Source organism: Hydractinia symbiolongicarpus, chromosome 8 (genome assembly GCF_029227915.1).
Source record: "Hydractinia symbiolongicarpus strain clone_291-10 chromosome 8, HSymV2.1, whole genome shotgun sequence".
In the NCBI taxonomy this organism is placed as follows: domain Eukaryota; kingdom Metazoa; phylum Cnidaria; class Hydrozoa; order Anthoathecata; family Hydractiniidae; genus Hydractinia; species Hydractinia symbiolongicarpus.
This window is the reverse complement of record NC_079882.1, coordinates 5539357-5564550: the sequence shown is the minus strand read 5'-3', so window position 1 is coordinate 5564550 and position 25194 is coordinate 5539357. Positions and strand designations below refer to the sequence as shown.

Below are 25194 nucleotides of genomic sequence, written 5' to 3'. Positions count from 1 at the left end.
GTCTAGCAGCAACAACGTTTAAACAAAGATACGCCAACCACAAAAAATCCTTTAACACAGCTAAATACAAAAAAGACACGGAACTTTCAAAAGAAGTATGACATATAAAAGATAAAAATTACATACCATTAATCACATAGAAAATAATCAGACAATGTAATGAATTTGTCCCTAACTCCAAAGCAATTAAATGCATTTTGTGTTTAGCCGAGAAACTAGAAATCGCAATGTACAATAATAACAACTTATTAAACACGGATCAGAATTAATCTCCAAATGCAGGCACATCAATAAGTACAAATTCTTCCAAAATGATACTAAAGGCTAGAAGGATCGATGTTACTTTTTTATAGATACCATTATATTGTCCTTTCATAACTTTATTTTATTTGCTTTTCCGGTTTAATTGTCAATTTATTCAACTGAGGATTGCGAAAGCATGAAACTATAGTATTGAATGTAAAAATTGTCTTTGTTTCTTTCCTGTGTGTGTAAATTGCTCTTTTTATTAAGCACTTTTTTTTAATAAACAAAGAGAAAGAAGAAGAATATATATAGAAATAAAATATAAGCCCAAATTTAGTGTTTAAATAATCCTAATAAAAATGAGATTTTAAAAACTCTTAAAATTTTTTACACTGTTTTCCAACGTTATAACTATATACAAAAAGTAATTTTTTGATTCTTTTATCAATTGCGTTTGTTTACAGATTATTTAACTAAACAAAACTGAATGAAGGTAGATTATTCAATTACTCCATGTAGTATAATATATAATGGCTCCTGGAATTAGTTTTGAGGATGGAGACTCAATCAAGGTTGGTAATATTAGATAGATATATATTTTAGTGAAAGGAAGAAATATCCTTGTTAAACATTAATAATGGAAATCATATATTTATGTAGAATTATGAAATCATGGAGAGTATTGGACAAGGAGCATTTGCTATTGCTTATAGAGGTTATCAACGAACTACCGGTCAAGAAGTTGCAATTAAAATGGTAGGTAGTTTTTTATACTATAATTTCCTGAAATAATCCCTAGCCTTTTGATATTTTTGCTTTGCATATTAAAAAGGATAAAATATATTTAAGATTGATAAAAGAAAGATCAAAAATGGCAGTATGATGAAAAGAGTTCGGAATGAAGTTGAAATCCATAGCCAGTTAAAACACCCATCAGTATTACAGGTAAAGTTTATGACAAGCGTATGGTTGTTTTTAATTTTATCAAGTTGGTTTGGAAAGTTTGTTGTTGTGTTTAGCTTTTTTGTATTTTCAACTTGTGTTATATATAGCATATAGAAGTTGTAATTCAGGTTACCCTGAAAAACATCATAATCAAATTGTTATTTTTTAAATGAATTAAAAAAATGGTAAAGATTATTAAAATTATATACAGACAACCCTGTGTAATACAGCCACTCTGGGGACTGTGAGCCCCAAACACGATGACTGAGTTTTTGCGTATAGTGGCCCTCATTCTAACATAAATTTTCTTTGTTTCCAAAATGATAGTGTGTCTCCAGTGTCTAAATCATTTTATTAGCCAATCATCTGCTGATATCATGAAACACTGTTATCCAAAAAATAATTTTTTGAGGAAACAAGGGAAAAGTAAAAAAATAATTATGTGTATCTAATTTACTTGTTTTTGGAGTCTTAAATATCTTGGAAAAGAAATTTGCAGCTGTATCTTTTGCAAAATTTCTATATTTTTACTCAGATTACAGACGAGGTCCAGTTATAAAGAAATTTAATTTGGTGGAAGATAACTATGTAAAATAACTATGTATTACAAGACTATCCTTTGCAACTAAAAAATTTGTATTGATTTCTCATTTAAAACTGTTACTACTATATTTTCTCTCTAGATGTTCAGTTATTTTGAAGATAGAAATTATGTCTACCTTGTCTTGGAGCTATGCCATAATGGTGAATTGCAACAATATTTAAAAAAGAAGCATTGTGGTATGAGTGAAGAGGAAGGTAAACATCCAGTTATAAACAACCTGCGTTTCACCACATTAACAAAATGTTCAAATTTGAATCTGCCTGATTTAGTTGTGTATAGGTATTAAAAAACTATTTAAAAACATTTTGTATTTCCTATATATTTACAAAAGAGTAAATTTCCTCAAACAATTATATTTTAAACATTGTAGCTTTTATTCACATGAACATTTGCATCCTGCTTAACCCCTCACACAAAAAACCTTTTAATTAATGCACTTGTCATGCCATATTTCAACTACTGCTCCTCGGCATGGGCTTGTGCCACCCAAGGTAGATTGGGAAAACTAGAAAAACAATTAAAATGTGTCCGTACCTTTCTTGGGAAAGAGAGGGAATATTCAATGAATAATTTACTCATCGAAAACGATGCCATATTAGTTTTCAAAGCCATGAATCACATTGCTCCTGATTACATGCGCTCAAAATTCCTTTTGACAAAAAACTGTCATAATCATCAAACAAGAGGAGCTTCAAAAAACAGGTTCACATTTCCCTTGGTTAAACCGGAATTTGGCTAAAAAGCCTTCCCATTTAGAGCTGCAAAAGTGTGGAATAATCTTCCAGACCAAGTGACCTGTGATGGAAGTCTGCTTTCGTTTAAGAATTTGATCTTTAATGTATTTGGCAAATTCTAATGGAGATCACTTTTTAACTTTTTAATTTTTGTTTCTTTTTTGTTCTAGTGACCCCCCCCCCAATGGAAACAATCCACTAAGTGTAGGTTTTGTGATTTTCTGGGCTAGCCGCTTTAAACATTTATTATTATTAACAACTTTTTAAACCAGAGAAGGCCAGACCAAGTAACACTTATATTATATAATAATTTGAATTTTGAAATTGTGGTAAACATTGTCTGTTGAACATGCTACTCTGCTAAAACATGTGTAAGTGTGGATAGATGTACAAAGTATAAGTGTAAATGTGTCAATAGTGTACAAAGGAAAGGAGCAAAACTATTACAATTATTGATATTTTTTGAAATGCTCAAACTGCCGAAAATATTCACTGTGGATAAATCGCTAATAAAGACTGAAAATAAGGAAAAAATTCTGTCCCACCATATAACAGAGTACAGCCACAGTATATTATTTGGCTATGAAACAATAGGTTGGCTATTTTAAAATTTTAAATTTGGTAATCATTTCTTAAGAAGCTATTTGCTCAGGGCAAGGTTTGGAATCATTTTTTGAATCTATGAAAATATTTATCGTTCATTTCTTTGTTTATAGCATCCAAAATTTTGTTGCAAGTTGTTATTGGTCTATTATATCTACATTCTCATGGTATCTTGCATAGAGATTTATCACTAGGTAATCTGTTGTTGACAAAGGAAATGGATGTGGTAGGTTAAAGTTTGGCTTTCTGCTTCTTTTATTTTAACTTAAATTAAATTTTGACATTCATTTGAATGTTATTACTATCTAGCCTGCGAGCCTGGTTAGAGTTATTTTTTTTTAAATATCGTTAGTCGCCCCATTTATTTGCTTTAAATTTGGGCAAACTTAGTGACTACATCTAGATGTCTTAAGTTTTTATTTTGTCCAAAATGTTCATTTAGCGACTAATCAGAAGTTGCATTTAATAGACTTCAATAACCAGCACGGTTTGTGATCACAGGCCAAGCAGCATACACCATTTTATTTTTTCCACATATAAATTGGGTGTGTCACTATTAGTCAATGTATTGTAGTTACTGATGATTTATTATTTCGAATGTTTAAATATCTATTTTATTATGACAATCTTCTTTTTAATACAAGTTATTTGTTTAATATTTCTCCACCAGAGTTTTAACAGCTGACATTAAATATTTATTTTTTGTCTATAATTAATCATTGCAATATTTCAATAAACGTAAGCCAGGGTGGATAATTAGTGTCATCTGCAGTAGGGGAATTTTCCAGTTTTCTCCTACCCCTTAATTATGAATTTTTTTCTAGTTTTTACCATTTTATTACTTTTTTAAATGCAACTACTTTCCATTCATTGACTGGCTTTTTCGAAACAGAAAAAACTTTACTTTAAATAATAGACCCAAAAGTAGTAAGTTGGACATGTTAAGCCACAGATGGGTAACACTCTAGGTTAACATCTCGTCTTTTACTGTTTAGACATAAATAAATTAATAAATAAATTGTAATTTATACACTTGTTTATTATGTAATTAAAAATTTAAACAAACCACTTTTTCCACCTCAATGATTCAAAATATTTTTTTTAGAAAATTGCTGATTTTGGTCTGGCAGCAAAGTTAAACATGCCATCGGAAAAACACTACACAATGTGTGGAACTCCTAATTACATTTCACCGTAATAGACTTTTATTTTCGTATATGTTTCCGTAACTCTATTGTGCAATAAAAAAGAACACGAATATTTTTCTTGTTTACTTTAGTGAAATTGCTACCAGAAGTCCACATGGTCTTGAATCAGATGTTTGGAGTTTAGGTTGCATGTTGTATACGCTACTTGTTGGCGAGCCTCCATTTGATGTAAGTAATATTTTTTATTCTGCACTAGAAAAAAAAAGACAGTGATTTTTCTATAAGAACGGAAGGATAGTATATCAAAGTATTTTATCTTAAATTGGTCTTTCCAGCTGTGGAGGTTAGATTGTTTTATAATGAATGGTTTTTGAATAGTTGGAATCCAAAGTTAGAAGTAATTTACGATAGGTTTTGTCCTAGGTTAACAGTGATTAAAAAGTCATCTCAAATCTAATCATTTTCGAATGGTAATTTTATTTTACAATTTTCAGGAGTTTAGGATGTCATTTTCTTTTCAAATCTTATAAGCTTTTTACTCTAAGGAGGATGTTTCAGAGCAGCGTTAGAAATATTTAACATTTAGCAAGTTTTAACTCGCTTTATTTACACATAAAATCATATACATATACCGCGTATATAAGAAAAATACTTTTTTATCTTCTAATATGAACGACAATGGAATGTTAATAATTTAAAAATCATGCAAGAAAAAAACTAGTTTTCACAATATCTTTGGGGACAAAAGTTGTATATATAAAAAAAAAACATGTCCTTAGGGATTTACGAAAGATCAGAAAATAAATTACTCTTTTTCAAAAATAAGTTAGTTGTACAGAGAAACAGAGAAATATTCTCTGTACATTGCACTAAAATGAAATTTTGCTTATGGATATTTGTCCTACCATTTATAAAAAAATTGATCATGCATTATCCATTTTAGACTGACCATGTGACAAGCACGTTAAACAAAGTTGTGTTAGCAGAATACAAACTACCAGAGTGAGTTAGCAAAAATAATTCTACTATTTCGTGCTGTACTAAGAATGACGTTTCCTCAAAAAATTATTTTTTAGCAGTTTTTAAGAGTTTTCATAGCTTTTTCTAAAAAAGAGGCTGTTAATGGTTACGTTTAGTTTTATGGTGTGCTAAAAGACAAACTGCTCTTCATTTTTAAAACTTGACAACCAGAGTATTCACATTATACAAAAATTGCTTGAAACTTTAATTCTTTAGCAATTTTATTTGTCTTCGTAATAGCTTTCAGTTTGTTAACATTTTAAATAGTAGAAAAGTATTTAATATAAGATATGTTTTTGAATTATCATCAGTTCCATGTGTTGTCTTCTTTGAATTTTTTCGCGAAAGGATATTGTCTTTTACAAATTGTGAGAATTTGTGGATCTGTGAAATCTTTTTATGAAAATTTACCTAAGATAATTTTTTAATAAGGTTTTAAAGTTATTTTTATTTTCTGTAGGAATCTCTCTGCTGAAGCCAAAGATTTAATAATTAACTTGTTAAAAAAAGTAAGTTGCTGATATTTTTTTAAGTTGTTTTGAATAAGGATAAATAAATTAGAAAAGTTCAGTAAAAATTTTTTCCTGAAGAATGTGATAATAAAGGCTAAGATTTTCAGGGAATTCTTTGAAGATAACGTGCATGCTATCCATAGAGAATTTACTCGTCATTTTTTTTAATTTCTTATTTTACTTTAACCACAGTAAAGGGAAATACTTCTAAGTGCAGAAGCATGTTTCACACATAATTTACACCAAACCTTGGTCACATACTTTGTGCCATCAATAGTCATTCCTGTCAATATTTCCTGGGGTCGAAAGTACAAAGTTCAACTTTATTTCCTTTTGTCCTTAAAGCCATTTTTTGCACATTTTATTTACAAATTTATTTTTGAAAGTTTTTTAACTGAAAGACATTCATAGTAGCATGTGTTTACAAAAATAAAACAGGTCCCTTAAGTGCTTATGGCAGATGAGCAGTGCTGAAACATTCTTTGCATAAGAATATTGCGTGACAATATTTCTCTTTCGAGAAAGGAAAAGAAGATTTGAAATTATTCTCCTGCGAGCCTTTTTTATACAGTTAGAATTTGAGAAAATACACTCTCTATAAATACATGTAAACAAGAATAATATTAGAATTATACTCAAGAATAATATTGGAAGTTTTAATGAATCAAGCTTTAATGAATTATACTCAATGTTGAAATCGTTAAGTGAAGGAGACTAGCATTTTAGGTGAACATCGCAACTTTCCAAGATGTGTAGTTTTGTAAAGAGTATGTTATATTTTGTATTTAATACCATTTGCACGTGTTAGCGTGAGTGCGTGTGATTGCCCACGCATCTCATGGAATTGCCTGGCTTTCACACAACCTATGATAATGATAGTACACGAAAAGTATGTTACATTTTGTATTCACCTTAGAATCCTGATGACAGAATTACATTATCAGGTATGCGAAGATTTTGCAGCTCTTTTTGTATTTTGGTACAAATTTATTTTAAAGTAAAAATTAGACCTAATGCTTATTTAAAATAATTGATCTTAGTGTTTCCAAACTACTATTTTTTTAATGTTAAAATTGGCAATGTGCAGCATCAAACTAATACAGATGTTTTGAAAAATATATTTTTTAACTTTTTTAAAGGAATGCTGGATCATCCATTTATGACACGAACACGATACAAAAAGCAGGCATGTATATGATATTTGACCTCTTATTTATTGTAAAAAATTAGTTTATAAAAAAAAGAAATAATTTTAAATTATTTAAAGAAAAATTGTATTATATTTTGGGGGAAAAAAATTAATAAATAATTTTTTGAGGAGAAATTTATATAAATAATTTTTTGAGGAGAAATTCATATAAATAATTTTATATTATAAGATGTACATCTTGAATATTTAATTTTCAGAATTCATTGGACAGTGGTCATGGCACATTTTCAACAACAACCACGAATGCTAGCAATAGATATGAATACAATAACATTCTATCGACGAACTCATCAACACATATGCGTCAACTTTCCTCCGCTAAACTTCTTAGGAGGTACGATTTTCACTTAGTATAACTCTGGTGCACTTTAACGTAAAGTGATCTGTTTAATATATTTAACGGTACTTTAGAATTCACAAAATACCTATATGCTTTTCTTCGTTTACTTAAAAGCTTATTTTTTACTCTCCAGACGGATTATTTTAAAAAGAACATGGTAAAATAAACTGCTCCACCAAAAGTAGCAATCACTTTTATCTTTGCTAGTTAACCAGAATACTGCAAACCAGTCTTTTCTAGATATTCTATCTAGTTGAAAGTTGACTTAACGTACGTTTTCCACAAATAGCTGAATATCGATATACAATTAAAAGGTTATAAATGTAATCTTATTAAGCCCAGGTTAGCCTATAACGATGTAATTCTTTTTTTCTCTTTTTTTTGCAGCAATAGCTTTTCTAACGGCCAAGAAGATGGATATTCGGTTAATTGTATTTCTACTCGTGGTTTCTCTTCAAATTCGAACTCATCTTGCACGGATCATGCAACTGATACCAGACATTCCGTACCAGCTACGTGTTGTAATACAAGCCGATCGTTTACTGCATGTTCTGGACAGTGTTCGCACTCTCAATGTTCCTTTTATGACAATCGAAACCATTCCCACGACAAACTTACGTGCAATCATTTAATTAGTAATATTAGTCGACCAATTGAAACACAAAGAAGTTACCATGATAATTTTGATTGTCAAAGAAGCAACAATATAAATCACGGAGGTTCGACAAGCAGTATGATATTAAGAGAACGAAATATGGATGCTCTTCCTATTCAAGACAGACAAAAGAAGAAACAATACTCTGGAAAAGAAAACGAAATCCCAAGTCTGGTAAAAGCGAAGCACACTGACCAGAAAAATAGCCAACAATCCTCTGATAACATTACGAATCCATTATCATCTCGGAGACTGCGCCCTATAAGACAAAAAACACGCAATGCTGTCGTCAGCATTTTGGATGATGAAACTGTAAACTTAGAATTCCTTCAGCAACGTTCTGGTGTGAATTACGTTATTGAAGTTGTCAAGATTTCGTCCGATGGTACAAAAATCACTGTATTCGACCCTAATGGTAAAGTCGGTGTACCTTTACAAGACACGCCCGTTCCTCTACCTGCTAATGCTACTGTTTACACTCACGATTCTTTGCCGAGAAAACTGTGGAAGAAGTATCAGTACGCGGAAAAATTTGTACGACTTGTCAAAATGAAAACACCAAAGGTATTCACGAAGATCTATTTAGGTTTTTATTTACACCCCTTTGTTTACATTAGTGCCCGATCAGGCTATAACCAGTATTTAATATTGAATGGATTTTATCTCAAACGTTTGATTTAATGTGTTAAGATAGGTCTCCAAGAGGTTCAAAGCAAATAGAAGAAACACGTGTTTTAGTTTATAAAGCGGTGGTTATTATACTGGGTTATTTCCTTAACTTTAGATAACGTTTTACTCGAGTAGAGCAAAATGCTCACTCATGGAAAACAAGCCGTCTAATTTTGAAGTCAACTTTTACTCTGGTAAGTTGGAACGCAATTTGCTCTATGCTACTTGAATAGTATTTATTTAATCAATTAAATTACTATTTGTTCACATTTTTAATACTGGCAATGCTACCATAGTCAAAATTAAAGTTAAAACGATAACATTTACTGCGCGCATAAAACATTGTAATATCTAGACAACCATTTTATATAGTACAGCAATTATCTCAGGCAAAAATAAAATCTGCGTTAGTCGGAAACTGTTCACAATTGTTTTTTTCTTTCAGGTTCAAGAGTGAGCATAGCTGAGACTGAATGTAAAATAGTTTCAAAGGATGGTCACACATACAAGGTTAATGAACAGGAAAGCGAAACCGAATTGAATAATGATGAAAAAGATCTTCTTGTTCACAGTAGAACGTGTTTAAAACATTGCCAACTTCTCGAGCACGCCGTTGAACAATTGGAGAAAAGTTTGGAAGGACCTGGGACGTATTTTCCGTTGATCGTTGGAAGGAGACCCACTTCAAAAAAGGACGAGGGAGGGGATAAAAAAATCCCTGATTTGAAAAGGTATTTCTTTTTTTTAACCATGTGCTTACAATGGACATCGTTTGGTACATACTTTTTTGTAAGGCGTTATAACCAGATACTAAGTACGCCGACAATGAGAGTAAGTTTAAGGTTTTGGATATTTCAAATATTACTATAAAAAAAATCCGTAGCAGCATTATTATACATGTTATGCTCTGACTGCCTCTTCTTTTAGTATGAACACGATGGCGTCACAAGTTACATCTCCCCACGCTACTGGACCGACGTCGGTATCTGTGATGTCCTATGACGGAACACTTTTTTCCGATTACAAACAAACATCGCCTTTAAGAAACAGTAAAATAACGTCAGCACTACCTAACCGACCAAAGGGACCAATTGTGCGAGCAAGTTCGACGTCATCTTTAGATCGAATATCAGAGAATAAAAATGAATCCAGTGAATCTGTAAAGAGTGCATTCATTGATGGGGCTGGTTGGGCTTCACAGGTATGTTAATACTTGGCTAAATTAAACTGGATGCAAACTAAGAAAAGTGAGGATCGTTGATCTGACAACTGTTATTTGAGTGGAAGCTCACCCTAATAGGCCTTAGAAACCGTGAAAAGAAGGTTCACTTAAACTCTCCTGAAGTGTGTGATATGGACTTTAGAATTTTCTTTAATGTGCAGTCGCCGTGTTCTAAAAGGTCAAGCTAAAATTCAAGAACTTGTTAGAATATTGGTAGATTTCATTTTTTCTTCATTAGCTAAAAGGTGGGGAAATACACATGCAGTTTAACGATGGTGCACAGATGAAATTTCATCCAACATTACTTGTTGTGCAGTATACAGAAAAAGGTGGACAAACATCGAGGTCAGATTACATTGTTTATTTTTTATGTGAAGCAATTTAGGGACGCCTCGTTCAGTGAACCTTTTAGATAGCATTATGGTAAAAATAAAGATGCAACTTCTAACACGCCTTAAACTACGTTTACTTATGTAATAGGTGGATACCTTGTGGTGTTAGCCGCGGCTGTTTAAACTAAGACGGTTACATACCATTCAATTTTTTTTTAAGATTACGTACAGACGAAAATACCATATAGCAATGCTAAATAAACGCCCATACTCAAATAATCGCCCAAAATAAAATCAGTCAAATTTTTGCTATCAAGCAACTTAGGTTCAAAAAAGCTGAACTTACTTATACTTTACCGGGCTAAGAAGATGTCCAACATTAAGCAACGTGTTGATATTTTATTATTTTAGGTATTCAAAAACAGATTCGCTGCCTATTGAAGTGAAAACGAGACTATGCCAACTTCCTGCGATAATTCAGAAACTTGCTCAAATCTAGTTGTTCGTGTGTCGTTTATAAAACGAAGATTTGAAGTGCAGCTATTTTAATGAGATTCATGTTTTTTAATGCTTTTCAAATTTTATTAAATTGTGTATAGCTATTATTCTATGTTAATATTAACCAATTCTCAATACGGTTTTTCCAACTTTTTCTTTAAGCCTTCAATGAAACGTGCCATTCCAAGCATGAAATAAATGCAGACTATGTGATTGCGACAAAAAAAGGGCTTGTCACTATCTTGTTGCATTTATTATGGCGGTTCGTCAGAAGTTTTGCCCTAAAGGGGGGGGGGGGGAATTATTGCGCAAGAAAATATTTCGGACGAAAAGATTAAAGAAATTCTTTTCTTCCGCAATTCCAAAGAGTTGTCGTTGTTGTCGTTATTTTGCCATATGAAGGTTTACAGGGGAATCCCCTCAATTATTTGCATCAAAAGAAATTTTCAAAGGAACAAATCTTAATGACCAAAATGAAAAAAAAATTGTAAACCGTTTCTTTATGGTTTATTGCTTCAATTAGCAATTTATCGACAATAGTAGATTCGTAATCTACAATTCCGCAATTTTGTGATTGTATCACCAATTAAACTGCGTGTCCATGCTTCAATTAGCAATTTCTCGACACAATAGTAGATTCGTAATCTTTAATTCCGCAATTTTATGTATCACCAATTAAACTGCGTGTCCAATTCAGTAAAGAGAGTTGCAATATTTTGCCTTTTAAACCCATTAAATAAACTACAGTTTTGGTTTAAACTACAGACAAGAATACAGGTTTACTTAATCTCCAGGCGGCTTTTCTGTCGCACTGTAGGTCATTAGGTTTTAGGAAACTCTGGACTACTCTTTCATATTACAAAAAAACATGCTGACTTTGGTTTGACTTGCATATTTGTTTTACAAACTCGACAAAATATTCGTCAAATGGAGCAAATTACGTCATTTCGTCCCTTTGCGTAAATTCTGCATTTTTATACTTTTTTGTGCTGAATGAATACAAAAGTCAGGTTTAATTAATTGTTATCCATCTCTTATAAAATTAAGTTTGTGAAATCATAAAATTAGTGCAAACTATATACAAAAGCGTTAATAAATACATACGATTCTCAAAATATATGTAATAAGCTCGTGCCAGTGACAAATGCCATAATCGCCTTTAAATAAGTGAGCCCTCACACAGTATAACTTAGTGCTGTGTCCAGAATTTATCTTTCCAGATTTCCTGATGGGTTTCAAAACTTAATTCAACGTTGTTCAAACATATTGCAAATGCTTACTCTTTCAAATGCTCTCTTGTGATGACAGGTATTGGGAGGAAAAGGGGCTGGGAATGCAAGTTCAAGGCGGGTTAAAAATCAGGTAACTTAATTACATTTGGACTTCTTCAACGCTCGGGATACCATTGCTAATGATCATTTTTGTTTCAGCACGAGCCTTCACACTGCGACATGATACGACCTGCAAAAAAAATATCGATTTGTACAGTATAATATCCAAGTTTCGAAAATGACGAAAAACTTAATACAAACCATTTTGCCTTTATGTTCTGTTTTGAATAAAAATTTCGGATAACCGTAAGTTGCGTGAGCAATCATGGCTTCTCGGAATTCGATAGACAATCCTTCTTCAGACCATTTGCTTCGGCTGTGAGGCGAATTACGCTACAAAAAAAGACAACAGATTTACAAACACTGAAATGCTTTCTCACGATGTTTTTAAAAAAAGAGGATGGTGTGTCCTTACGACAAGGTTGTCGTAGGGACAAAAAGACTTACCAAATCTTGCAAATTGTATCGTTGAGAAATTCCCGAATTTTTAATATCAAATTCCAACATTGGCAAATGAACGTCACCCATCCGTTGATCTTTTCCACTTTCACTTTTATTCATTACATTGAGAACGATGATTCTAAACACATCGAGTGACTACATTTTTAGTGATGTTGTTGGTGTCCGATTAACGTTCTTCGCAACGTTTAAAAAAATGATGTCTTTTTATACGAATCTATACGCTAGAAGTTCTGTAAAAGCGTGATTTATAACAGCGCACCAGGGAGGATTATAAAATAGGCAGTAAATTTATTTAATTAAAAATAAGCCAAAACTAAAACAAAGTAAAACTCATGTGTTAAAAAAATCGTAACAGCGCATGAAAATAAGCTTTATAAACCAACAAGTTTGACATTCAATCAACTGCAACTAATGAACCCATCAGGACGCTATTAGTGTTGGCTAATCACCCGAGGCTTACAGAAGCATTTTTAAACTTTGTCATACCTTCGTGAAAATTCGTCCGGGTGAACATCAAATTCGAAAGACGAGTTCCATTCTGGATTTAATTCATTTTGTATGACCTAAAATCAGTAAATCCTGAGACTATTAACTTCTTTCTTTAAATGTATGTTAAACTTGCTTCGTCTAAAGAAATTACACTCGAACTTGTCTAAAAATAAATACCATTTAGATTCTACACTTAAATCTTCCTGTACTTACAGTTCGACAACTTTTCTTATGCTTAAACTCAATAAATTAGGAAATAATATAGTTACATACATGTGTCTCGTGTTTTGATGGTATGCCTGTTATAAAAACTCGAACATACGGACTTGATGTGCTTTTTACAACATTACAAACTTTTAAGTCGTTTGCATGATCCACAACTACTGTAACTTTGCTGGGCTCAGCATATGTGAGAGTGACATTAACAGTACCCGTAATGGAGACGTCAGTCTTAAAAATTCAAAAGAGATAAGCATAAAATATAAAATTGATAGATTTACATGCTGATTGTTCAGGCCAAGTGTTACTTCAAATTTATCCTTTGTAAAACTAACCTGTGGGTATAGTTTGTACCACATACTGTTTCCAGCCACCAAGTCCAACTTGCAGAGCTGAATAATAGATTCCCCAAGAAAATCATCCTGGGAAATCAAATCTTTATCCCAAACTGTTACTCTCAGAGTGGTATTCGCTATTTGCTGTTCAATTAGGGGAAATACCAAGATTTCGTGAAACATGGGATTGCAGGTGTCTGATTTAACATTTGTTTTACGAGTCAGTGCTTTTGAAGGGTCGCTACAACATAAAACAAATAAAGCAAGTGGAAAAAAACCCATAAATAATGTAACTGTAGAATTCAAATACTGAAAGCTTAGGGCACTCAACTCAGTAAAATTTGAAAGTTTAAAACTTAAGCCACTCCATATTCCTAAAAGAATTTAAGTAGCAATCATGTATTTTATGACACATACTTATATAACTTCTAACTGCTACACTTTAAAGAATTGAAAAAATATTTAAAATATGACAAATTGACAAGGTGTCTCCCTGAATCCAAAAGGTATGTTATGTTATATAAAAATAATGTAAAATTAACCTGGATGGAAACAAATCAATTGTTACATATGGATCAGGCAGTCCAACTCCTTCTTTAACCAATTGCTTAACTCTACCAACTTTGACAAGCAGTGTCTTTTCGAGAGGTTTATATTTAGCAGCAATTTCAATTTGACCAACAATAGTCTGGGAAGAGACTGTGGTGACTGTGGGGTCCATACGACGGTATATTTCTTTTACAAGACCACTATTGTTCTACAACAAAGATTAGATATATCAATGTTACTACTAATTTTAAAAATGGCTTTGGTGGAAATATAACTCACTAAATACATTTTTTATAATCTTCTGAACTAGCTATTTGAAATATTTACTAATATGATATTTTTAAAAAACATGATATATATAAAAGCAATCGTACTTGTTTTTTAACAACAAGACTTTCACTCTTTGGACGTTGTTTGGTTATTGGTTTCATAAATAATCTTTTGGCACGAAATATGGCAGGGTTCAATATGATCCGCTTTTCTTCTTCAAATGATTTATCATCATTCTGTTCATCATTATCAAATTTTTTCCCAAATTCTTTTTCAAATTCTCCTTTAATACTTTTTCGAAGAGAATTTTTATTTGACGAATGTTCCTTTGACTGACTGGAATGTATGCTACTTGCAGTTCCCATTGCATTATAAGCTGTAGCTAGTTTAGAAAGCAGGGAGTCATATCTTTTAGACACCTCTAAGAAGAAGATAGGACAAGGTATAGGGATGTAGAAATATTTGATTTAAACTGGTGTTTAACAAGTCAAAGAAAAAATATATATTTTAAATAGACACAAAAGAACAACACTGCATGCACAGCAACGCAGGGATCTGATTTGTGATTTTTCACCGATTTCGATAATTTATTTCTTCACAAATACTTTTCGTATTTAATAGTTGTATGATCGAGAAAGTATAAACAAACATAATGGCGGGAAATAAGTGGTGTGTGATGGGTTGTGCTTTTTCTTTTTGTTAGTTTGCGAGTCTGATTTGATGGGAGTTTCTTAATTGCATTTAATATAATTCTACAAGGAAGTTTTAAATTCGAGGAAGTATATATAGAAGTACTGGCGTCCTATTTACTTTAGAATAGTTAGCCAGCTCGCTAAATATGGATATTAATGAAGGAGAAAAACATAATGCAGGTTAGTAAATTAAAATAAACCTGGGTCATAATTTTAATAGTGGGCTCTAAGGGCATAGCTATAGGTAGGTGATTGGGACATTTTTTGTAAATTTCAATCAGCAGCATGACTTAGTGCTCTGCTGCAAGGCAAGGCCATTACAAGGTTATAGCCAAGGTGTAGTTAAAAAGTGATATACATACAGTCAGTGAAAACTTTTAAATATGCTTTCGCAGTATAAATAGTATGCTACCTCAAATTGAAATTATAATAAAGCTTTAATAAGCGATTCACAGTGTAAATATGCTGTCTTTACTTTGAATGCTAATATACGGCTTTTATTCCAAACTCAGCCGTCAAAGGAGAGCTTGCAAGCCTTTGGCGTGAGCCTTGGTTAGACGACCTCTAGTGAGGAAATTGGTGGTAGTAGCAAATATTCAAATAAGAAATTTGAAGACAGAAGTGTGAAAGATTCCTTTTTTGTATTTTAATAAAAAGAGTATATAAAGTATATAACTAAAAATTTAGCTTTTATGACAAAACAAATTTAAACGTCTCGACCCGAAAAATTTACGATGCAATTATCGTACGATATATGTTTTTCTTTTACAATTAATTTTGCTAAATATCGATAATAATTAATCACAACACTATCCATTTGTTTTAATATTATTATGGTCTATTTGTCTTCATTTTTATGGTCTTTCCACCTTAGTTTGAATTATTAATGTATGCATTGGGGCGTGGAAATGAAATAGTTTATTTTATCTTTAGTGTGAATATGATGTTTAAAATAATGCTTATAATATATAATGTATGGATCACATATTTTTTTTTTTATCGCATTCACGTATTCAAAGTTTCAGCTCTGTATCCAAAGTTTTAGCTCTGTATCCAAACCAATGCATTCCCTATAAATATATGATATTAAAAAGAAACTTGAACTTTGGTTTAAAACATATTAAACAACTCCAACTTCTGTTTTTTTCTTTAACTTATTAAAGCACAAATACAATTATTTTTAGGGGTAACAAACAAAGGCATAAGCAAGAAGTACTGAAAATGTTAGTAGTATTCCAATCCATAAGCCCTTTGTTCTATGAACAAATGTCTTAAATAATCAATGTTGAAGTGAATTATGTCATCAGTCAAATCCTCTAAGTTGACATCAGACGAATCCAGGCATTTTTCCCTGCTGAATTTTTTTTTTAGTTATTCCTAACAAGACCAGTATCCTATTATCTTAAATAAAATAAAAATTTTGCTTTATTATCACATAAAAAAAAGAAATAGCCGTAAATATTTTCAATACTTGGATAGCTCTTGAAGAAAAAATTAAGAATTCTTTTGATTACTGAATAATGTTAAAAAGGACTTGGATTTTAAGAACACAATAGCTGCCATAAGAACTTCTACAACTTTGCAAATATTACCACAGGACTGCAGGGGTAATGTTGGCAATAAACAGTTTTTGCAGGTTCTTTTTTTGGGAGAGTAGGCTACTGGGTTATGACATTTTAACCCCTCTACAATACTGTGAAACCATATTTAAAAGTTTTCCCTCACTGACATTATTGTTTTTTTAAATTTAGCATCAAAATGCACTAATTTTCTAAAAGAGGTGTATATTTACAACTTACAAAATTTTGTGTCGAAAGCTGAAGCAGTACATGCATAAACATCTTTCTTTATTTTATTGTTAGACTTTCACATAGCAGACATTTTGATTGAAGTATTTGAAGTGGCTATTAATTTAATATTATATGTCCGCAACATTTATCCAGATGGTATATTTCAACGATTTCAAAAGTATAACATCGGTGTTATGGTTAGTATATATAATATACCTGTTTACGTATTTAAGTTGTTTGCTTTTTTTGGATTAAAAGTAGGAGAAAAACAACTAGCTTAATAGCATCAAATGCTGCAACTTGAATTAAGTCTTTTCGACTTACTCCAAAACTTTAGCTACCATTCTGGACAATTTGTTTCCTTGTTGATCATATCACATTTATGAAATTTTATCTGTCCTGGTCTTTTTTTTATCCTAAATTCTGAAATTGAAGCGTACAAACTTTGTGAGATGCCTAACTGAAAGCCAAACCTATGTATTATGATTTTTTACACAAATGTAGAGTTGGTAGCCCCTAGTGGTAGAGCTTTTTCTTCCAGTGTGGGAGGTCTTGTGTTCAAACCCCAGTCGAGTTAAGCGAGAGACTCTAAAAGTGTGAATTTATCCTTTCTGCTTAGCGTTCAACATAAATATAGGATTGATATCTTAGGCAGTTGTCTAGTTGAGCAATTGACTTTCGTAGCTCAAATGGAAGCCTTAAATGCTATAGGACCCCTTTCGTAGGTCCCTTGTTGATAGCAGTGGCAATAGGAAATGAAGAGGCTAGATGTTTTATCCTCAAAAATTCCAAAACTAAAATAGGTCTCTACAAATTCTAAAAAATGTTTTTGTCCCAAGTTTCTATCATGTGAGAATTTCTAATTTTTACAGTTGATCCTATCAAATGTTTTTATTGCTGTTGTCATTTATTTTTCTCTAGGTTGAATTGTTATCTCCCATTTTTTTTTTTTTTTTAGATGAGCACACATCCAAAAGTTAATGAATATATCAAAGATTTATTAGAAACTATAAAACCATACATTTCCAAGGTAGAGACTCTCTTTTGCATGACTTTTAGTGGTGGTCACTTTTTATTAATTATCATTTTGCTGTAGTATTTCACTGATTATTCATGCAAACACTTATATGCAGGGTGAAGTTGAGAAGATTGTTGTACAAATTACTAATAATGTAGGTTCAACATTTCCTTTCGATCTGACGTATATATGTTTTGTTTTAATTTTACATGTCTTCTGTATACACATGGAACAAAGTGTTTAGAAATAAAGTTATTATTAGTTTTATTATATAATATTAAGAATTATTATATTTTTATTTTATTATATAAGGTTATTAATTTTAGAAAAAAATCATCCAAGCAAATCCTAGATGAGTGATAAGAGCACTCCCCTTCCATCTGTTCTATAAAACTATTTTTTTGTCTTAAACCACGAAAAATGATTTTCACTGCGAACTGCAGAAATATTTTTGCACAATGTTTTAATTCCCTGAACTACGATAGTAAATCCTTGTGGAATGAATAACTATTTTTGTATATTTAAGAAAATTCTTACTGTTTTAGAGAGCCCTTAATAAGAAACTACACGGTTTTTGTAATCACTAAAGATTTTTGGTTAGTACTCGGGTTGCTTAATATTTAGGTCAAAATTAGTACTGGTTGCTTAAACTTTTAATTTTTTCTTGCTGAAATGAGTAGAAAATATGCACTGGAAAAACATTACCCTTTTAACAAAGTAAAAAGCAAATAGTTATAAAAATTTACTACAGTCAACCAAAACCTAGTACTCGTCCTAATGCAGTGCTTTTGCATCATAACCACGATAAAGTAAAAAACAAAAAGTTGTGAAAATGCACTACAGTCAACCCAAAAACCTAGCACTAATGAAATACTTTGTGTACCATAACCATGGGACGGTATATGATGACACAAAGGTATAAATCGAAATTAAAACTTGATAGTTCCACAATATAGAACAATAATAGCTCGGCACTGGAGTTGCTTTGTAATTATTTAAAATGGAGTGCAGTTGTTTATCAAAATATCATGTAGACATTATGCACTCTTTTATGTTTCTGTCTTTAATCATGATGTCAATTTTCTTCATAAATAAATGAATATAAATAATGCTTCCACATAAAATGTGTGTTTAGAATGGTGATCCTGTGGAGAGGTTTTGTTTTGACATGCAGATTTCATCTTCTGACAGGTATCCTTTCCTATTGTTTTTCTTTCATAAGACAAATTCTTTTTCCTTGAACATGAACATGTTTTAGGTAGCAACAATGAATTGCAGTATAATTTTAAAACTGAAAAATTAGAAAAAAAAAAAATTTCGGCTTTGTGTGCTTAAACTCGAACTTTAAAAGTCCTTGCATCATAACAAATAAACATCCAATCTTGTTTTTTTGGCATCGGAAGTTTTCGCAACGCTGTGCACCTAATTACAATAAACTTTCCCGAATTCAATTTAAAGAAATTTCGCAAAATAAACTTTCTGGAATTTAAAATTGAACTCGATAAGTAAACTTCCGCAAACAGTTTAAAAAATTCATAGTAAAAAGATTTATAGATGAACTTTAGAGACATCCGACATACGACATACGTATATTTTTAAAAAGCCGAAAGTTTTAACAGAGGAACACTTTGAATCGAGCTTCGACCATAACATAAAATACTCGTGAATTGCTGTCCAACAACTTAGGAGATGTGTTTGGACATTCGGTGATGATCTTTCTGGTTAGTTATGGACAGCTCCATATTTTTGTCTGATTTTCAACTGGGTTGTTATCTGCCTTGAGTATTAGTTGGAAAATGGTGAACACGGAGAATGTTTTAGCAAGGTTGTTGTTTGATAATCTTCAATATTATACAACCTTCTTCTAAGCAACCGTTGAGCGACTTATAACTTTTGGGACATTTTTTTAACAACAAGGCCAAAAGTTAAATTGCTTACAAATATTTTTGTTCAGTTTGAAAAAAAATGGCAATTTAGAGTTTCAGAATAATCAGAAAAACAGGACAGTATCCATCATACTTCGTATTGAGTTTCCTGCCAATACTGAGTTTATTTTAAATATTCTAGCAAACAGTGTTATTTTGACATGGAAACACATTTGAGAGCATTACTGCTGAAACTTAACACTTGTGAAGCCATGCTTAAGCCATTGCCAAAAGGTATCAGATGTATGTTTTCTTTAAAAAAATATTTTCACGTTTTTAGATAGAACGTTTCACTTCCTTAATTCATCTTTTTTCTTTGATTTATCTTTTGTCTTAATTGTTGCTTTTATGAGCGCGGCCTTTCAAGCTGTGATTTTTCGTACCATTCTGATCACTTTATCTCCATCCACTCTATTGTTTTAGACTGCTCATTTCAAGTATTAGCATATACGAAACAATCAGTTTTAAAGAATATGGAAGAAAAATCTGATTTTCAGGTAATGCTTAGCGGAAACTAACAAGACGTTAAATTCGTTAAGTTTAGGCCGGATTGTTATAGATTCATGAGAAACAAGATTATATATGTATAAGATTGCCAGGGAAATTGAAAACAGTCGGTAAAATTTTATCATGTAGCTTATACCATTACGCGTTAATCTTGAAAAAATGTGAAACCTTTTTTAATCAACCTCGTCCCCAGGATCCTGGAAGAGGATGGTCCAATATAAAATCTGAGTGGTGCAGACGTGTCACATAATTATTGCATCACAACAAAACATTTTGGCCGGGCGGTAAGTCTCGGACGAACAGGAGAAATCTGTTCGTAATGGTGGAAGAGCTACGTGTTTTTTTTCAAAGTAAAAATTTTTTATAAAAAGCATTACTAAGCAATGAAAGTACAAGAAAAGACTCCACAGCTTACATGGAAATATTTTAAAAGCAGGCAAAGTTAGCACACCTGGCTAACTATTAGGATAAAACTAAGTAGAAAAAAAATCAACTTGTTTCCAACTAGCTGAGAGACCCAGTGTCGCCCATGTCCTTTATAGACAAAATAGCTTTTTATTTTATTCACATTAGGTTGTGGTTAGCAATCAGATTTTATTGCTTGACATGTTTTGGTTACCATAAAAAATATAAGAATCCAGTAGGTTAACCGTCCGAGCAAATTTATCATGTAATGCTCATTTATCCGGCCTTATTCAAAAAAATTAAAAGTGTGGTAAAAAAATAAAGTTATTTACTTCAAACTTGTTATGAAGTACTTTTAGACCAATCTGATAAAAAATAATTTTGCATGAGGATAAAAAAATTACACGGCCATTTTAAGAATGTAAGAACCTATAAATTTGGAGCAAATACTGAAAAAGGTAAAAAGGTTTTTGGTAAAATGATTCTTGCTTAGCCTATGGACACGCTATGAAGAAATTTCAGACAAATCGAAAACAATCATATTTTAAGTCACACATTAAGCGCTCAATCTGGCATATAGTTAAATACAGTATCCACTAAAGATAGTGGTAGATATTGAATAGCTCACCACTGTATATATATTATCTCAAAACTTTTGATACTCATTAAAAGGCAGTGAACATAATGCGGATATCTTTTTGTGATTGAATGCTCTTATGATGAGAATACTAAATTATTCTTTACGGTTTGTTTGGAATTTTGAATATTTTCTAAGCAAAATGATAACAATAAACATACAAGAATGTGTAATATGAAAGTTTTAATACTTATGGTCCAAAATCCTCAAAATAAAGTGCAGCCAAAATGATTAAAAATATAAAAATAAATTTCTTCTAGTTACTCAGCCACCTAGAATCACATAACCATTTAAAGATTTTGCAGCCAGCTATTTTTGCACGAAGTATTATAGTCAGGTGGACAAATCATTTACCAATTTCCTAGTTTTCCCTAGGTACAATTAAGTAGCTAAAATACACATAATTTAACTGCTTAAATCTCAAGTAAACGATATCCTAAATAATATGATTGTATATTTATACATTTTGAAAGCGATCAAGGGCAATATGCAAGCAGTTGTCTGCTTCGTATAAGAGGAATGAAAGCAAACTCGACGCTTAACTCTACGAGGTCACTTAAAACTTTGGTTCGTTAAGATAAATCTCATTAAATATTACACCCAGAAATACTGCGCTTAAGGATGACATTACGGGACCTCCTCCAGGGTCATTTTCGTCTTGTTGTCCCGAAATAAAAGGAATAACAGACGTTGAAAGCGAGGTTGTTTTTTAATTTCCTCTTTCCTCACCTTTTAATTTGCTTTTGCGATGAAAATGATACTTGAATAAGTTTACAACAGCAGTATCGATGAACAAATAACAGTTTATCTTTCGTTGAATAGAGGGCGCTAATACTAAATTAAAAAATAAGAGAGGGGGTTTAATCTACGCCAGTTGCGCTGGGAGGGAGGGGGAAGGAAAGGAAGGGAGGAGAAGGGAGCTGAATTCAAGTGAGAATAGGATTTGTTTTAAAAGACGTCATAACAATTTTTATTACAGAACTTTCCTTGGATTGTAACTGAAAATAAATGCAGAAGTTCACCTGATGACAACATCATTATTCCAATTCGTTCTTGTGCTACTGAAGTCTTTGTGGTAAGTTTATGTAAATGAGGAATGTTAGGAATTTTAGTCAAAAAATGCTAGGAAAATGTTATGGCGATGTTTATTTCATGGTCATTGAAGCTTAATAAGATCTCTATAAATAAGAGCGTATTCTTTAATATAAAGACTTCAAAATAAAAAATAGACTGGAAAAAAAAGGAAATCCCAAAATTAAAGAATGCGGATAATATTTATTCTAAAATTTGAAACTTTTCTGTAACTGTTTTGCTTTAAATCACACCCGTTATATGTTCTCCGGGTATATAAACCCAATCGTACAGCATCAGAAGAGCGTCAGTAGTGATATTATAATCCATGTTAAGCTGCTCGTTATTTTCTTTTAGTTACAATGCTACGTAGAAGAACGACAACAGAAGCTCGATGCTTAGATCACCGAACGCTCGTAACCTTAATGATATCGCAAAAGATGAGAAGCAGAACGAAACTACAGAGTTTAGCATCAAATTGTATTTACAAATAAAACAATAAATTAAAGGCGTTTGTTGTCATCCATCACCATGGAGATTGCATCATCACTCCCTACTGAAATGGGAACTGGAACATTGCTCATCTCTGCTGTTGGAATTTCCTCGCTAGGAATGTAAATGTCCAAAAACTGCTTGTAACTTTTTAACTCATTTGATCTATTGCCAGTTCCAGATAGTGGTGATGTTTTATAGAAAAAAGAGTATACGATATTCACCACGCCCATGAAGAGAAAGCATAAACCAGAGGAGAGGTACATTATTTTTCCTCCGTAGTTCTTGTAAATAAACCCTCCAATTATACCACTGAGACCACTGCCAAAGCCGCAAAAAATACTATTGTACAGTGCTTGCATGGTTGTGATGCAGTTCGGATTACTTGCTTTGTAAAGTTCGTCTAGCGCTGCTGTGTAGAATAAAGTGTATGTGACGCCAATAATGCTTGTCACTGCCACCATTAATGAGGGTAACTTTATGACGTAATATATTGTAAATGTAACACCGTATCCAAGCAAGCCAATAGTTATTGCTGCTTTGTTTCCTCCGATTTTTTTGTTTATTTTTCCTGCGATTGGAAATATCACAGCCTCTGTTACGCACTGTAAAAACACACATACCCCCATAACAGTTTTTGTCGCGTTCATTTCTTGTATGTATATAAACTGAAACGACCACTGAAAGCCATTGCCCATACCCATCCAGAAGACGTTAAACAGAAATATTAACATGTGGGGGTTTTTCATTGTCTTCAACAAGAATGAACTTATCTTCTCATTGGAATTGTAGCTTTGTTCTGCTGTATTCGTTATTGTAGATTGTACGTCCATGTCTGTTAGCTCTATGTCTGTTTTCTGTTGGAACAGAACTATGCAGCTTAGCAATGTGAGTGTGATTAACACAAGATGGATATAAAAAAGTGGGAGCAAAGATGTTTCCTTTTGTGGTAGCGATTCCAGAAACAACCCTAATATGACCGGCGTTATTGAGTATGCAACTGATCCCCATAATCTTTGCCTTCCGTATGTATTCTTTTCCTTTTGTTTTGAAATCGCCATCTGCATGATTTTACTGTCCAATAATATTTGACATCCACCAGCAAAAAATGCTGATGCTACTCCTAATCCAAGCATTGACACAAATAGGGGAGTGGTTCCAGTGTTGTAATGATGTGCCTTCCAGTCCAATCCAAACTCTGCTGATATTTCTGCGTTGCTGTTGTTGACCATGATCTTTCGAAGCTCTTCTGTCTTATTGCTGGCTGTTTTTAGGATTTCGCCCACGGCTTCAGCAACGTGCATTCGATGTTCGGAATTTGTTTCTTCTTTGCTCGTAATCCAATATGCAACCCATGGTTTCGCAAACATAAATACACTAAAGCAAATAAGTTCTATTGCCATGATCAGCGTATTTTTCTTCGATAGATCAGCCAGCATACCCCAAAACAAACCTCCCAAGGTTAACACTGCCATACGAATCCCTTGAATTATCCCTGCTTGCTCTGGATCTAATCCGGCTTTTATTAGGAACACGATAAAGTAGGTTGCCAGCACCGATCTCGCCGAGTAGAAGAAAAAGTAGCTAATCTTTGCTGGAATAAACTTTCGCTTGACTTTAATCGCTTTCTTGAAACGTTCGTATGTTATTCCGCAGCACGTCCGTTGCTTGATTACTTTAGCACGTCCCTCAATGCTGGTCGTACTAATTGTGCTACTAGCAGTTTCATAGTCGGAACTGTCTTGCCCTGTTGGCATAGACGAGGGTGCAGGTATTAAAATGTGTGTTGGCGGACCAACAATATCTGAAATAAATAAAATTCAATTTATTGCGTTAACTCTCTTTAAATTGAAAACCTTGTCATGGGCACTGCGAAGTAAACAAACTTACGTTCAGTAGCACACGAATCAATAATTACCGCCATGGCTGTGGCTTCGGCTATTAATCCTGACACTCACTTTGGCAGATCATGACTAGGAAAAAAGCCATTTGAGCAGAATTCTGCTCTTTTGTACTTAGGAGGTGACCATACACTACTTGTTACAAGTTTTTCTGTTTGTTAGAGGCAATTTGACGTCAATTTATTGCATCAATAAACTGACGTCATAAATTTTGGCATATATGTCAGTCCTTATTCTGTATTTTATTTTGTCGGCGTTAATTTCTAGTAATAATAATTTTTTTTAAAGTTAAACATGGCGCGTTTTAATAGTGTAAAGGTTTTAGTGCACTTAAAGCATAAGATGCGAGATTAATTATCAATT

General features: G+C 32.4%; 4 protein-coding genes across 6 annotated transcripts; 2 read left to right on the top strand and 2 right to left on the bottom strand.

Moving 5' to 3' along the window:
- Positions 1 to 689: 689 nt before the first annotated feature.
- Positions 690 to 10875, top strand: LOC130655038 (serine/threonine-protein kinase PLK4-like). The gene is made up of 18 exons (XM_057457739.1): positions 690 to 818; positions 907 to 1002; positions 1096 to 1191; positions 1875 to 1989; positions 3246 to 3358; positions 4238 to 4326; positions 4412 to 4508; positions 5224 to 5282; positions 5761 to 5809; positions 6729 to 6756; positions 6952 to 6998; positions 7220 to 7356; positions 7750 to 8581; positions 8802 to 8880; positions 9132 to 9417; positions 9614 to 9887; positions 10147 to 10253; positions 10652 to 10875. Exons 1-18 carry the CDS (start codon positions 777 to 779, stop codon positions 10737 to 10739), a joined length of 2634 nt encoding a protein of 877 aa, XP_057313722.1. The 5' UTR covers positions 690 to 776; the 3' UTR covers positions 10740 to 10875.
- Positions 10876 to 11749: 874 nt separating this feature from the next.
- Positions 11750 to 14810, bottom strand: LOC130654744 (synaptotagmin 2-like). The gene is made up of 8 exons (XM_057457358.1): positions 14498 to 14810; positions 14117 to 14331; positions 13575 to 13815; positions 13294 to 13470; positions 13018 to 13094; positions 12517 to 12649; positions 12271 to 12402; positions 11750 to 12199 (listed from the first exon to the last, which is right to left on the bottom strand). The coding sequence occupies exons 1-8, from the start codon at positions 14756 to 14758 to the stop codon at positions 12110 to 12112; spliced, it is 1326 nt and encodes a 441-aa protein (XP_057313341.1). The 5' UTR covers positions 14759 to 14810; the 3' UTR covers positions 11750 to 12109.
- On the top strand, positions 13033 to 22984 carry LOC130654745 (mitotic spindle assembly checkpoint protein MAD2B-like). Of its 3 annotated transcripts, XM_057457360.1 has the most exons (10): positions 13033 to 13138; positions 15209 to 15265; positions 16948 to 17072; positions 17834 to 17905; positions 18009 to 18047; positions 19029 to 19084; positions 19961 to 20061; positions 20242 to 20315; positions 22347 to 22442; positions 22796 to 22984. In XM_057457360.1, the coding sequence occupies exons 2-10, from the start codon at positions 15232 to 15234 to the stop codon at positions 22838 to 22840; spliced, it is 642 nt and encodes a 213-aa protein (XP_057313343.1). In that variant the 5' UTR covers positions 13033 to 13138; positions 15209 to 15231; the 3' UTR covers positions 22841 to 22984. The 3 variants fall into 3 exon arrangements, with proteins under 3 accessions (XP_057313343.1, XP_057313342.1, XP_057313344.1); XM_057457359.1 differs by lacking the exon at positions 13033 to 13138 and having other exon boundaries at positions 15040 to 15265; XM_057457361.1 differs by lacking the exon at positions 13033 to 13138 and having other exon boundaries at positions 15043 to 15265; positions 19961 to 20052.
- Positions 22942 to 24854, bottom strand: LOC130653658 (major facilitator superfamily domain-containing protein 6-A-like). Its single transcript, XM_057456179.1, has 2 exons — positions 24821 to 24854; positions 22942 to 24734 (listed from the first exon to the last, which is right to left on the bottom strand). The coding sequence occupies exons 1-2, from the start codon at positions 24852 to 24854 to the stop codon at positions 22942 to 22944; spliced, it is 1827 nt and encodes a 608-aa protein (XP_057312162.1).
- Between the last annotated feature and the right edge of the window lie 340 nt (positions 24855 to 25194).

Coding starts and splice junctions, on each gene's coding strand:
- LOC130653658 (XM_057456179.1), bottom strand. CDS start 24,854: ATGGCGGTAATTATTGATTCGTGTGCTACTGAAC. Junction 24,735..24,820: donor TGATTCGTGTGCTACTGAAC/GTAAGTTTGTTT, acceptor TATTTATTTCAG/ATATTGTTGGTCCGCCAACA.
- LOC130655038 (XM_057457739.1), top strand. CDS start 777: ATGGCTCCTGGAATTAGTTTTGAGGATGGAGACTCAATCAAG. Junction 819..906: donor AGGATGGAGACTCAATCAAG/GTTGGTAATATT, acceptor ATATTTATGTAG/AATTATGAAATCATGGAGAG. Junction 6,999..7,219: donor GAACACGATACAAAAAGCAG/GCATGTATATGA, acceptor TTTAATTTTCAG/AATTCATTGGACAGTGGTCA.
- LOC130654744 (XM_057457358.1), bottom strand. CDS start 14,758: ATGGGAACTGCAAGTAGCATACATTCCAGTCAGTCAAAGGAACATTCG. Junction 13,816..14,116: donor ATTGATTTGTTTCCATCCAG/GTTAATTTTACA, acceptor TTTATGTTGTAG/CGACCCTTCAAAAGCACTGA. Junction 13,471..13,574: donor GGTACAAACTATACCCACAG/GTTAGTTTTACA, acceptor TGAATTTTTAAG/ACTGACGTCTCCATTACGGG.
- LOC130654745 (XM_057457360.1), top strand. CDS start 15,232: ATGGATATTAATGAAGGAGAAAAACATAATGCAG. Junction 17,073..17,833: donor AGTATAACATCGGTGTTATG/GTTAGTATATAT, acceptor TTTTTTTTTTAG/ATGAGCACACATCCAAAAGT. Junction 19,085..19,960: donor CAGATTTCATCTTCTGACAG/GTATCCTTTCCT, acceptor TAAATATTCTAG/CAAACAGTGTTATTTTGACA.